The 14,298-nt window shown below is 37.5% G+C and overlaps 1 protein-coding gene and 1 long non-coding RNA gene across 7 annotated transcripts in view; one reads left to right on the top strand and one right to left on the bottom strand.

Annotated features, from left to right (window-relative positions):
- The window catches only part of LOC147840923 (uncharacterized), an 834,865-nt gene that overhangs the window by 376,744 nt on the left and 443,823 nt on the right, over positions 1 to 14,298 (bottom strand). The gene's annotated exons all lie outside the window — the stretch shown is intronic.
- LOC101884594 (A disintegrin and metalloproteinase with thrombospondin motifs 2) overlaps positions 1 to 14,298 on the top strand; it is a 487,080-nt gene that overhangs the window by 448,041 nt on the left and 24,741 nt on the right. For all 6 annotated transcript variants that reach the window (XM_087281943.1, XM_087281942.1, XM_087281941.1 and 3 more), the window contains 6 exons: positions 837 to 982; positions 3,839 to 4,014; positions 9,182 to 9,315; positions 9,389 to 9,509; positions 9,832 to 9,912; positions 12,630 to 12,793. In XM_087281943.1, the coding sequence (XP_087138069.1) occupies positions 837 to 982; positions 3,839 to 4,014; positions 9,182 to 9,315; positions 9,389 to 9,509; positions 9,832 to 9,912; positions 12,630 to 12,793 (822 nt within the window). The remainder of the gene's footprint in view (positions 1 to 836; positions 983 to 3,838; positions 4,015 to 9,181; positions 9,316 to 9,388; positions 9,510 to 9,831; positions 9,913 to 12,629; positions 12,794 to 14,298) is intronic.

Here is a 14,298-nt window from a genome sequence, read left to right as displayed (position 1 = left end):
GCGAAAAAAGTGAAGCGCTATGAATACTTTTATATGTACTGCATATAAAAATATTGATTATGTCATCATTTATGCTGAGTACTGTAGATGCTATGATAAGTCTAAGGGTGCTTTCAAGCTAGCGCTTTTGGTCCACACCCAGGTTCGTTTGACGTCATAGTACGGTACGGTTAGCTGGTGTGAACGTGTCTTCTGAACGCGTGAACCTTACCCGAGTCTGCCTAAAAGAGGTGGTCTGGGGTACGGTTCATGCGAACTCTGGTACTGTTCACTTCTGATGTGAATGCAATCATACCCAATAACGGAAGTGAACCGCCAACTGTACAACAAACTATCCTTTTCATAACGTTCGTTAGTATTTGTGTGTGTCATGTTTCGTACTTTGGTGGCAAGCGGGACTGAGCCAGGGCAGACACATTGATACACAGTGATGTCTGCTTGTCTTCTCCAAAAACAGCTTCTGCAGACACTGTGTGATGTTCTGAATGTTTGTAATATATTTGTGGCTTATGGACGCGAGTCGCTTTCTGTATGTCCAAAACTAAAAGACGCAGTAAAAGCAGAATGACAGCGACGTGTGGATGCCTTTCCATTTCGGCGCTTTGCTTTCGTGACCGTCACCTTGAAACAGCCATAAACAAAACAGCAGCTCGATGACGCAAGCGTACTGGGGTTCAAACCAACCGAAAAAGTGGCAAGGGGGGATAATCGAACTTGGATAGGGTCCAGGCAATTGATCCAAGTGTGAAAGCACCCTCAGTCTCCAAAAAACACACCTAATAATAGTGTTATACTCAGTGTTTTGTGCTTATTATTTGTCTCTTCTTGTCTCTCAGCACTGTTTTAAAGGGCACTGTGTTCATCTGACTCCAGACATCATTAAGCGGGACGGGAGCTGGGGAACGTGGAGTGGGTTCGGCTCCTGCTCTCGGCCCTGTGGAAGGGGGATTCAGTTTCGCAAACGAGCTTGTGACAATCCACGGTGAGGCTTCCATCTGTCTGATAGAGGTGTTATGCCACACTGAAAAAAAAATGTTAATTGGATTTACTCAATTTTTTAAGGTAAGAGTTTTTTATGTCAGTGGTTTGTACAATCGAGAAAAAATATTGCTTGAGGGGCTAATAATATTGACTTTAATATGGTTTTTAAAAATGTGAAACTGCTTTTATTGTAGGGCTTTATTAAACAGGGCTGTGCAATCTGGGGAAAATATCTTGTTTAGATATTTTTTATTGATTTTTAATTTTTCAAATGGGAAAGAACAAACCCCAGATTCATACCAATCCAACAGCGGGATAGCGCTCACATTAGCCAAAAATTAACAAATATACAATTGTACATGTAGGTTTAAATACAAATACAAACAAATAATAATAATAATAATAATAATAATAATAATAATAATAATGACAATACAAATACAAGCAAATAATAATAATAATTATAATAACAATAATAATAATAATAACAACAATAATAATAATAATAGTGAAAATAAATACAAATACAAACAAATAATAATAATAATAATAATAATAATAATGACAATACAAATACAAGCAAATAATAATAATAATTATAATAACAATAATAATAATAATAATAACAATAATAATAATAATAATAATAATAGTGACAATAAATACAAATACAAACAAATAATAATAATAATAATAATAATAATGACAATAAATACAAAAAAATTATAATAATAAAAGCATTTAATCAATACATTTTTACAAACATATAACCATACACGCCATATGTACAGTAGAATCAAATTATTTGAGATTTTCCACAAAATCAATAAAAGGTTGCCACGCCTTAAAAAAATTCCCCTCCGACCCTCTTAATGAAAACCTGATTTTTTCTAAATAAAGACAAGATATAATTTCTCTAATCCACTGAGCCTGAGTGGGGAGGATGAGAATCCTTCCATTTTAGCAAAATAGCCCTACGTGCCAATAAAGTCGAAAAAGCAATGATTTTACACTTTGAAGAAGGCAACTGTATATCCGCTGAAGTAACCCCAAACAGTGCCACCTGTGAATATAGATCTAGCTTGTGCTGAAGAATCACAGATAACGTATCAAATATTAACCTCCAGAAATGCTCTAAGTTGGGGCAAGTCCAGAACATGTGAAATAAAGTGCCTTAAATTAAATTGAATGAGGGACTGCCGGGCACACACTGATGATGGGTGAATTTTGTTTAAGAATTTAGTCCCACAGATCATTCGAAATTGAACCACAAAGATCCTCTTCCCAAGCACTCTTTGGGCTCTATTTTGACGGTCCATGCACAGAGCGCAAAACGCAGGGCGCAAACGCTTTAAGGGAGTATCAGAATACATTTTTGCTTATTTAAGGACGGGAAAATCCACTTTGCGCCGTGGCGCATGGTCTAAAAGGGTCGAGTTTGTTCTCTTAATGAGTTATAGGTGTGTTTTGAGAATAAACCAATCAGAGAATCATCTCCCATTTCCTTTAAGAGTCAGCGGCGTCGCGCCATAAGTGTATTTGCTGTTTACATGACGTAAAGTAAGTGTTAGTGGAAAAACTGAGCATTTCACAAGCGAACAGTTTACAGTTAACATCTTTATTTTTTTTTACAGGAAACATTTAAACAGAGCATCTACCGAGAATGAAAGATAAATGATCTACTTTCGCTCTCGTGGATAGGGAAACCTTTGCGCATAGACATCAATTAGCCTATAAATAATTAATTTAAAATTATTAAATTCAGTTCTAATTTCCAGCAAATGAATAAATGAACAATAATAACAAAGTGTGTTCTAAAACCTGAGTTATATCCTAAAACACCTGCCATGCCCCATATGGTCTAAAACCTGACAGGTGGACAAATCTAAGCTTGTTTTTAATATAACAAATATAAATATGAATATAATAAATAATACTGCTAATAATAATAACATTATACAAAAGCAAATTGTTATGAATGAACTGAAAAAGCCTCCCGAGATGAAGAAGACATAAAGGCAGTGGTTTTTTATATTTATGTAGGCTAGAAAATAATATGTTTTGTAATATTTTAATCCTTTATATTTATATTCTATATATATATATTCTTATTATATTCTTAATATTTTATTTTTTTCATATGTAAAGATATTTGCGTATTGCTCTACATCATGTGTGTATTAAGCAGTGTGTAAGCGAGACGCAACTCTGCGCCGGAGTTTAGACCGGGTTTGTTTTGGTTTAATGAGAAATCTATTATAGTTTCTCAAAATAGCAGTGCGCCAGAAGTGCGCCTTAGAACGCCTTCCATTTTAGACCAGAACGCCTATGGACGCACATATGAGCGCTAATGCATTTGCTATTTAAACAGCGTAGCGCAACGCCTCAAAACGAGGCGCCAAGCTGAAACTATTGCGCCGTGCCTTGCGCCACATTGTGCCGGGTGTATGATAGGTCTCTTAGTGTTATCTGTAAAGGAAGATGACTGGTTCAGAAGTAGATTATACAACATAGAAATGGAGCCGTTAACTAATATATTACTGGGGAAAATATCTAATTGCCTTTTTTTCAGATATTGCAATTTTGATTTGATTTGCGATTTAATTTTGTAGTCAAGCTTTAATTTAAACAGCACCTTTAATTTGTTTTGGTTTTTATTTCACCCCATATAAATCATTTGCAACCACTTTCCTTAAAAAATATTTGTACATCCAAAGAATCGTTTGTTTTTTCAGTGTAATAAAGTAAAAGATTAACAAAAAGCTAATTAATACTGAAACAAATCTAATTGAACATAGTTATGAAGTTAATTTATCTCTTATTGGGACTTTCTTCCATATCCTTTGACCACCTCCAGTCCAGCAAACGGTGGACGTTTTTGCTCCGGCCCGAGCTATCAGTTCCAGATGTGTAACACAAAGGAGTGCGAGGACCCGAACTATGACTACAGAGCCGAGCAATGTAGAAAGATGGACGACAAGTTTGAGTACCAGAATACCTGGCACCACTGGCTGCCTTATGAACACCCTGACCGTAAGCATTTTACTATCTCTCTAACTGTCTGCCTACAGTGGAAAGAGGACATTTTAGAAACACTGTTATTTATTTATTTATTTTAATTGTGCCATTTACTGCATTGGTTGCAACACACTTTTTATTTGAAAAGTCAACTTGAGTAACTCGAGTATTGTTTTGAAAAGAAATTAATTAGCAGAAACCAGTAGTCGAGTTGCCCCTAATATATCTTCATTCATTCATTCATTCATTCATTCATTCATTCATTCATTTTTTTTCGGCTTAGTCCCTTTATTAATCTGGGGTCGCCACAACGGAATGAACCGCCAACTTATTCAGCATGTGTTTTACACAGAGGATGCCCTTCTAGCTGCAACCCATCTCTGGGAAACATCCACACCCACTCATCCACACACATACACTATGGACAATATAGCTTATTCAATTCACCCATAGCACATGTCCTTATGGGAAACCCAGAGCAACCAGAGGAAACCCATGCCAAAATGCGGAGAACATGCAAACTCCACACAGATATGCCAACTATCTGGGTAACGTATTGGGGGGGGTCGTTGGGGGGGTAGCAGAGTGTTGGATAAAAGAGGAGTGTTGCGAACGCAAATTATGAGCCGAGGCGTGGGTTGATTGTTGCGGACAAAAGTGAAGAGAGTTAGGAAGTCGCAGAACAAAGTAAAAGTGAAGAGTGGATGATGGAGGAGGGCGGGTGAGGAGGGCGATCAGTAAAATGAGCTGCATATAAATGTAATGTTGGTAACCATTGACTTCCATAATATTTTGTTGAGTCTGAAACCGCATACTTCAATACTATATAGTACGCTAAAATCAGTATGTGAGCTGAGTAGTATGTCCGAATTAACAGGCTGCGTCCGAAACCTCATACTTTTATTCTATACAGTACGCTAAAATCAGTATGCGAGCTGAGTAGTATGTCCGAATTCATAGGCTGCGTTCGAAACGCATACTTCCATACTATACAGTACGTTAAAATCAGTATGCGAGCTGAGTAGTATGTCCGAATTCATAGGCTGCGTTCGAAACGCATACTTCCATACTATACAGTACGCTAAAATCAGTATGCGAGCTGAGTAGTATGTCCGAATTCATAGGCTGCGTTTGAAACCTCATACTTTTATTCTATACAGTACGCTAAAATCAGTATGTGAGCTGAGTAGTATGTCCGAATTAACAGGCTGCGTCCGAAACCTCATACTTTTATTCTATACATTACGCTAAAATCAGTATGCGAGCTGAGTAGTATGTCCGAATTCATAGGCTGCGTTCGAAACGCATACTTCCATACTATACAGTACGCTAAAATCAGTATGCGAGCTGAGTAGTATGTCCGAATTCATAGGCTCCGTTCGAAACGCATACTTCCATTCTATACAGTACGCTAAAATCAGTATGCGAGTTGAGTAGTATGTCCGAATTCATAGGCTGCGTCCGAAACCGCATTCTTCCATACTATACAGTATGCTAAAATCAGTATGCGAGCCGAGTAGTATGTCCGAATTCATAGGCTGCGTCCGAAACCGCATTCTTCCATACTATACAGTACGCTAAAATCAGTATGCGAGCCGAGTAGTATGTCCGGATTTATAGGCTGCGTCCGAAACCGCATACTTTCATTCTATACAGTACGCTAAAATCAGTATGCGAGCTGAGTAGCATGTCCGAATTCATAGGCTGCGTCCGAAACCCCATTCTTCCATACTATACAGTACGCTAAAATCAGTATGCGAGTTGAGTAGTATGTCCGAATTAACAGGCTGCGTCCGAAACCACATTCTTCCATACTATACAGTACGCTAAAATCAGGCGTGGGTTGGTTGTTGCGGACAAAAGTGAAGAGAGTTGGGAAGTCGCAGAACAAAGTAAAAGTGAAGAGTGGATGATGGAGGAGGGCGGGTGAGGAGGGCGATCGGTAAAATGAGCTGCATATAAATGTAATGTTGGTAACCATTGACTTCCATAATATTTTGCTGCGTCCGAAACCGCATACTTCAATACTACAGTATATAGTACGCTAAAATCAGTATGCGAGCCGAGTAGTATGTCCGAATTCATAGGCTGCGTCCGAAACCGCATTCTTCCATACTATACAGTACGCTAAAATCAGTATGCGAGCCGAGTAGTATGTCCGAATTTATAGGCTGCGTCCGAAACCGCATACTTTCATTCTATACAGTACGCTAAAATCAGTATGCGAGCTTAGTATGTCCGAATTCATAGGCTGCGTCCGAAACCACATTCTTCCATACTATACAGTACGCTAAAATCAGTATGCGAGCCGAGTAGTATGTCCGAATTCATAGGCTGCGTCCGAAACCGCATTCTTCCATACTATACAATACGCTAAAATCAGTGTGCGAGCCGAGTAGTATGTCCGAATTCATGAATTCATAGGCTGCGTCCGAAACCGCATACTTCCATACTATACAATACGCTAAAATCAGTGTGCGAGCCGAGTAGTATGTCCGAATTCATAGGCTGCGTTCGAAACCGCATACTTCCATACTATACAATACGCTAAAATCAGTATGTGAGCCGAGTAGTATGTCCGAATTCATAGGCAGCGTCCGAAACCGTGTAGTAGATGTAGTAGATGTAGTACATCTGAATTCCATTCATACTTTTCACGTTCATACTGTATAGAGCGTACTTTTCTAACGGCCGAGTAGTATGTTTAAATTCAAATGCAGTACCTGCTGAGTAGTAGGCGGTTTCGAACGCAGCCATAGAATTCGAAAATCAATATGTGAGAAGTACCCGGATGACTTACTACTTCCGGCAAGATTCTGGAGTGCGCATCCCATGCACACTGCGCTATCCCATAATGCCCCGCGAGAGCATTCATGAATGGAAGTGAAGCGACGCAACTGACGCAGGTAGGTCACGTGACCATGACAAAATAGCAGATGTAGTAGGTCCGAATTCCATTCATACTTTTTACGTTCATACTGTATAGCATGTACTTTTCTAAAGGCCGAGTAGTACGTTTAAATTCAAATGCAGTACCTACTGAGTAGTAAGCGGTTTCAGATGCAGCCTTTGTTTTTCCTACTATGAAGATCAATGGTTACCGCCTTTCAGCTTTCTTCAAAATAACTTCTTTTAGTGAATAAATGTAAATTTGTTTGTGAACTACCCCTTTAAAACTGCTCCTTTTCTCCAGTAAGGATTCTTCAACAGGCCGTAAGCAGTGACCTCTCATCTTAACCTTGTTATTTTAAATGATTAAAAGGCATTAGATCATTTCCCACTGCTGTCCTTCAGGATTCAGCTCAGTTTATCTGATGTAATCTTTTCTCCTCACAGCTGTTCTCACTTACATGCTGGGCACACATCAAAATATGAGTTCACACACTTTTTTATTTATTTTTTCCATGTGTTGTGTTCATGACATCAACATAAATCCCTCCAGAGTTATTAAAACTGGACATCTGCCTCCGTTTTATGATCACAAAGACAACTCCAGAGCAGTGCATGTAAATAAGGACTTTTTGAGTCTTTTTTAATGTTTTGACTGAATTATTCACTAAAGAATGTTTGCAGTTTATGTGGCATCACACTGTAAAATGAGCTCAGATACCTTTAATCAGATGAGGTAAACACTTTTACATTTAAAAAACATTTACTGTGCTAGTGGCTCTTTTGGTGGGAAAATCTACTTTTTTTATGCAGACTGTGAATAAATGCTTTACAATTGTTGGAAAGTTTAGCAGATGTCACATTGTGCATGGATATGATTTGGTCTTAATGGAAAACCGAGCTGGATGCATTAGCAAATAGTCCTGGAAAATTAGTGTCCTGTTTTGAGATATTCTGAAAATCTGTCTGGTGAGATTAAATGTAATGTGCTTTAAAAGACCATGTAAAAACTACCAGTAGATCATTCAAACCTTGTCAAAGTTGATGATGGTTATAATGATAGTTGATGGAAGAATAACATTATGTTTGCATGTCCTCTGTTGGACCAATATGGAATACATTTTATTTTATTTTATTTTATTTTGTATTTTTTTGTTTTTATGATTTTGGATTTTATTGTTTTATCATTTTATTTTGTTTTATTATTTTATATGATTGCTTTATAATTTTGTTTAATTTAAATTTATTTTATTGTTTTATCATTTTATTTTGTTTTATTGTTTTATAGTTTATTTTGTTGTTTTATTTCTTTTATTTTGTTATCATTTTATTTTGTTGTTTTAATTGTATTTAATTTTGTTTAGTTTTATTTAATTGTTTTATAATTTTATTTAATTGTTTTTTTTGTAATTTTACTTTAGTTTTATAATTTTTATTTTATTGTTTTACAATTTTATTTGATTGTTTTATAACTGTATTTTATTGTTTTATTATTTTATTTTATTGTTTTTTAATTTACAATTTATTTTATTTAATTTTATTGTTTTATATTGTTTTGTAATTTTATTTTATTGTTTTATAATTTAATTGTTTTATAGTTTTATTTTAATTATTTTATAATTTTATTTAATTTTAATTTATTTAATTTTATTTATAATTGTATTGTTTTATTTAATTTTATTTTGTATAGACTTTTATTATTTTATTATAAATTGTTTGTTTGTTTTTTTTTTTAGTTTTGGTAAACCTTTGAAAAAACAATGTATTCATGTTCTATGTTGGATCAAAATCAAATATAGTTCATATACTTTTTGTAGCAATTTCTAAATTTCACTGGTATATTTTTATTTATTTATTTATTTGTTTGGTGGGTTTTATTATTCTGTACATGGAAACTTTTTTACTCTCTTTTAGTAAGGCGAACTAATCACTTGAAAAACATATTGTTGACTCACTTTAAGTAAAGTCAACTAAACGTTGTTCCTGAAATTATATGTTTAAACATGCAAATGAGACATTCTTTTATATCTGAGATATGTAATTAATTATGCATTCATGTCCAGAATTAAAATCTAATAAAACATTTTGTTTTATTTTATCACTTTGTTTTATTTTAACATATGTATATTTTATTTTTTTTAATATTTTATTTTATGATTATTTTATTTTGTATTATTTCATAATTTTTATTTAGTTTTATTAAATTTTTATTTAATTTAACTTTTATTTTATTTTATTTTATATTTTTTTTATTTCTGTCACTCACACATTTCTCTGGTCTTGTTTTCCACAGCTAAGCAACGCTGCAAACTATACTGTCAATCCAAAGAGAAGCGAGTTGTAGTGAACATGCAGACCTTGGTTGAACCTGGGACGCGCTGCTCCTACAAAGACCCCTACAGTGTGTGTGTGTACGGCGACTGTGAGGTGAATAACAGCGTGTTTCTATTAAACACATGTCTTTAATTGCCTGTGGCTCACGGTGTGTGTCTGCCTTCAGAAAGTGGGCTGTGATAATGTGGTTGGATCAGCTCTACAGGAAGATAAATGTGGCATTTGTGGAGGAAACGGAACCAAGTGCAAAACTCACAAATTCGACTTCACCTATGAAAAAAAAAGAGGTACGTCTCTCAAGTCCAGACACAATAGTGCAATGCAAGCGTATTATACACTACCTGACAAAAGTTTTGTCGTCAATCCCAGATGTACATATGAGAAAATGTGACCCAGTAACTAATTTGAGGTTGTCAGAAATGTACAAGGCGTCCTCTATTGGATTTGTGAAAACAAAAACTGCAAGAAAATGTAGTCCTGGGTAAATATGTGTTGGTTCTCAAAAAATGTAGCCCTGGTCACATTTTTCCAATAAGCCTGGGTTGGATTGTTTAATAGGGTGGTTAACGTACAGTAATAGTGATTGCCTGTGTTTTACATCTGCATTAGATGTCTTTAAAGTGCTTGTAGTTCCCAGAGGAGCGAGACATCTCTTCATCCAGGAGCTCAACGGCACTGCTCACATCTTAGGTAAAGTAAAGAGGTTTTCCTTTAGTTTTTCTTACAGCAAACACAGAAGATGTTACTGCACTGTGGAAAAGTCTTTACTTAGAGTTTTTGCCTTGTTTCTTGTCCAAAATAGTCAGAAATAAGGTCAAAATTAAGTGTATTTTTCCATTAAACAAGCACATAATCAATATTATTATAACCTCACAACATCGTCTCACAGCAAGAAGGTCGCTGGTTTGAGTCCTGGCTGGGTCAGTTGGCATTTCTGTGTGGCGTTTGCATGTTCTCCTCATGTTGGTGTGGGTTTCCTCCGGTAGAGATGCGCGGATGGCGGTTACAGCCGCAGAATCCGCGGATAAACCACGGATCGGGCGGATGACGTGACGAAAAATAATATTTTAATTAAATTCGGGCGGGTGGTGGGTGGTTGTACTGTTTTTGTACACATAGCTGGCACACCAACGAAAAAGCCTAGGACTGACTTTACAGAATGAGAGGAGGAATCGGATACACTAATTCTGGATGAAGTACAGAAGTCTTCCTCTACAAAATTAAGAATAGACGGATCAGCAGAGGAAAATCTACTTTCCTTTTGGGAGAAACAAGGCAGTCATTCCCACGTCTACAGCACCTTGCCAAGAGAATTCTATGCATTCCAGCAACAAGTGCTGCAAGCGAGCGCTCCTTCAGTGCAGCAGGGCGCATTAGAGGCCAGGCGCTCTCGTCTGAATGTTGAAATGATGTGTCAAAATGCGTTTTCTATTAGGCTACTATAATAAAAAAAAATTGTACAGTACAGTGCGTTTCATTTAGGCTATTTATTTATTTATTTTTGTCCCTGTGCACCGATTGGAGACGGAGTTCACTGCTGATATTCTGAGAGCTTTATAGGGTGCTTCTCATTTCTTATTTGTGTATCCTCGTTTCCTTCCCTTGCTTTCTTTCCTCGTCTTTCCACCCCTATAGGATGCGAGGGAAGGACGCAAAAAAAACAAACTCAAGGACCGAGGAATCGAATCAAGTGAAAAGACACGTCCTCGTATTGTTTAGCGTCACTTCAAAGCGTCAATTAATGCTGGATTTGACTTGCACTTTTGGATTAACTGCATGTCATTAAACACATTCTCTAATTTCTAATAATCAATAAAGAAACATTCATTTAATAATAAAAAGGAATAAGCCATTCAAATAAAGAGCTCAGTCAGCAGATGGCGGGCGGGTGCGGTTTTAAAAATTGGTCAAAAATGTTAGTGCGGATGGATGGCGGACGGATGATGAGTTCTATGATGCGGTTGCGGATGAAATAATAGCCCATCCGCGCATCTCTATCCTCCGGGTGCTCTGGTTTCCCCCACAGTCCAAACGCATGCACTATGTGAATTTAATCTACTAAATTGGCTGTAGAGTATGTATGTGTGTGTGTGTGTGAATGTGAGTGTGTATGGGTGTTTCCCAGTACTGGGTTGCAGCTGGAAGGCTATGTAAAACATATGGTGAATAAGTTGGTGGTTAATTTAGCTGTATCAATCCCCTGATGAATAAAAGGGTTAATCTGCCAACATTTCCTCTTTTCCCAGGAGTCTCCTGTATTTCAGACCCATCTCTCACCATCCTCCCGTTTTGTTATTTCTCCCGGAAAACTCTCTTAATTTTAGCCCCCCCCCCAACCCCGCTCTACAGCTTTTTGGTACAGTCTCTAATATCCACGGGTCGCCGACTTTTTATAGTATCTGATTGCAGCGGCCGCCCGATACCTGGTCCATATAGTTACTAACACCACAGTACAGTTACTAACCCAGATCTCAACTGTGTTATTCAGACAAACACCATCCCATCAACCCCCACTAATCCCTCAAACCCCCACCCCTTCTCCGTCCCCCGGCCTATTGGACTTTTAGACAAATGTTGGCAGGTATGGACTAATGCCCTATTTACACGGGGCTTCAGCATCAACGCTTCCCATTCACTTATAATGGGTGACGTCAGCCATTGCCGAACTGCATTGTGGATCTGTCGGCGCCGCTTCAGTGGCATTGCTCGCTGCAGAAGTTGGGTCTTTCTCAACTTTTCAAGCGCCGACTGAAGTGTCAGCCAATCAGATCGCTGTATGGAAATACACTAGCTCAGATAATAGCCGATTGCTGACTAATTTCATTGGCTGACGCTGCTATGACGATTGCGTCAGCCCCAACTTCAGACACGCCCTCTGTCAAGCATTGACGCTGAAGCCCCGTGTGAATGGGGTGAAGCTGAAAGAAAATGAATAAATTATAATATTCATTCATTCATTTTCTTGTTGGCTTAGTCTCTTTATTAATCTGGGGTCGCCACAGCGGGATGAACCGCCAACTTATCTAGCAAGTTTTTTACGCAGCGGATGCCCTTCCAGCCGCAACCCATCTCTGGGAAACATACACACACACACACACACACTCATACACTACGGACAGTTTAGCCTACTCAATTCACCTGTACCGCATGTCTTTGGACTGTGGGGGAAACTGGAGCTCCTGGAGCAAACTCACGCGAACGCAGGGAGAACATGCAAACTCCACACAGAAATGGCAACTGAGCCGAGGCTCGAACCAGCACTGCGCCACAATATTTTTAGTTTATCTAGAAAAAGCTTATTGATTTATGAATTTTTAGATATTTGGATAAGAAACAAGACTCTTAAGTACCAAAAGCATTTATTTGCAGTGTGTAATTGAATTCTCTCTCTCTCTCTTTATTTTCAGCTGTCAAGAATAAAGCATCAGGTGATTTCTTTCTCAATTCACATGAAGATTATCCAGAGACGCGCTCAGTCATCGAAAAAGGTCTAGAATGGGAGTATGAGAATAAAAACAACAAGGACACCATCCAAACCAACGGCCCGCTGAAGAACGATGTGGTTATAATGGTAATTCTTACACACACACACACACACACACACACACTCACACAGACATGTAGAAACACATACAAACTCATGTAGACACATTACAGTAAGTAGAAACAAACTCATAATCACATGTACACACACATAAGCAAACAAAAGGAGAAACAAACACATATACACACGTAGACACACACACACACACACACACACACACACACACACACACAAGTAGAAACAAACTCATAAGCACATGTAACCACACATAAGCAAACAAGAGGAGAAACAAACACATAAACACAAATACACACACACACACACACACACACACACACACAAGTAGAAACAAACTCATAAGAACATGTACACACACATAAGCAAACAAAGGAGTAACAAACACATATACACAAGAAGACACACACACACACACACACACACACACAAGTAGAAACAAACACACACACACACACACACACACACACACACACACACACAAGTAGACACATACAAACACATACGCACACATGTAGAAACAATAACATACACACAGGAATAAAAACACACACTCACACAGTTATAAACACACATACTGTATCTAGACACACACAAACACATAAATACACAAGAGTAGATGCGTACATAGCACACATACAAATTGACACAGACACAAACACATAGAGACATGTAGAAACACAATAACATGCACAAACACACACACACACACACACACAAACAAACTCATAAACACACACATATACTGTATGTAGACAAACACAAACACATGAATACTCAAGAGTAGATGCACACACACACACACACACACACACACACACACACACAAGTAAACACATACAAACACATACCAAACACATACGCACACATGTAGAAACAATAACATACAAGAATAAACACACACACACACACACACACACACACACACACACACACACAGTTATAAACACACATACTAAATCTAGACACACACAAACTCATGAATACTCAAGAGTAGATGCATAAATAGCTCACACACACAAATTGACACAGACACAAACACATAGAGACATGTAGAAACACAATAACATGCACGCAAGAAGAAACACACACACACACACACACACACACACACACAAACTCATAAACACACACATATAGACACACACAAACTGTGTTGACACACAAACACATAAATACACAAGAGTAGATGCATACACATGCACACAGACACACACAAACACATGAACACACACAAGTAGAAACAATAACACACACACACACGCAGGAATAAACACACAAACACAAAGCTATAAACACACATACTGTATGTAGACACACACAAACACATGAATACTCAAGAGTAGATGCACACACTCACACACACACACACACAAACAAACACACACATATAGACACACACACAAACAAATACCCAGATGAGTGGAAACATATGCACACACACACAAGTAGAAACACTCAAACACACACACACACACACACACACACACATAAACATGAGTAGAAACACTTATACA

The sequence above is a fragment of the Danio rerio genome, chromosome 14, assembly GCF_052040795.2.
Source record: "Danio rerio strain M-AB ecotype USA chromosome 14, GRCz13ab, whole genome shotgun sequence".
Lineage (NCBI taxonomy): Eukaryota > Metazoa > Chordata > Actinopteri > Cypriniformes > Danionidae > Danio > Danio rerio.
Note: the sequence above shows the minus strand (reverse complement) of the source record. Positions and strands in the feature narration are given on the sequence as shown.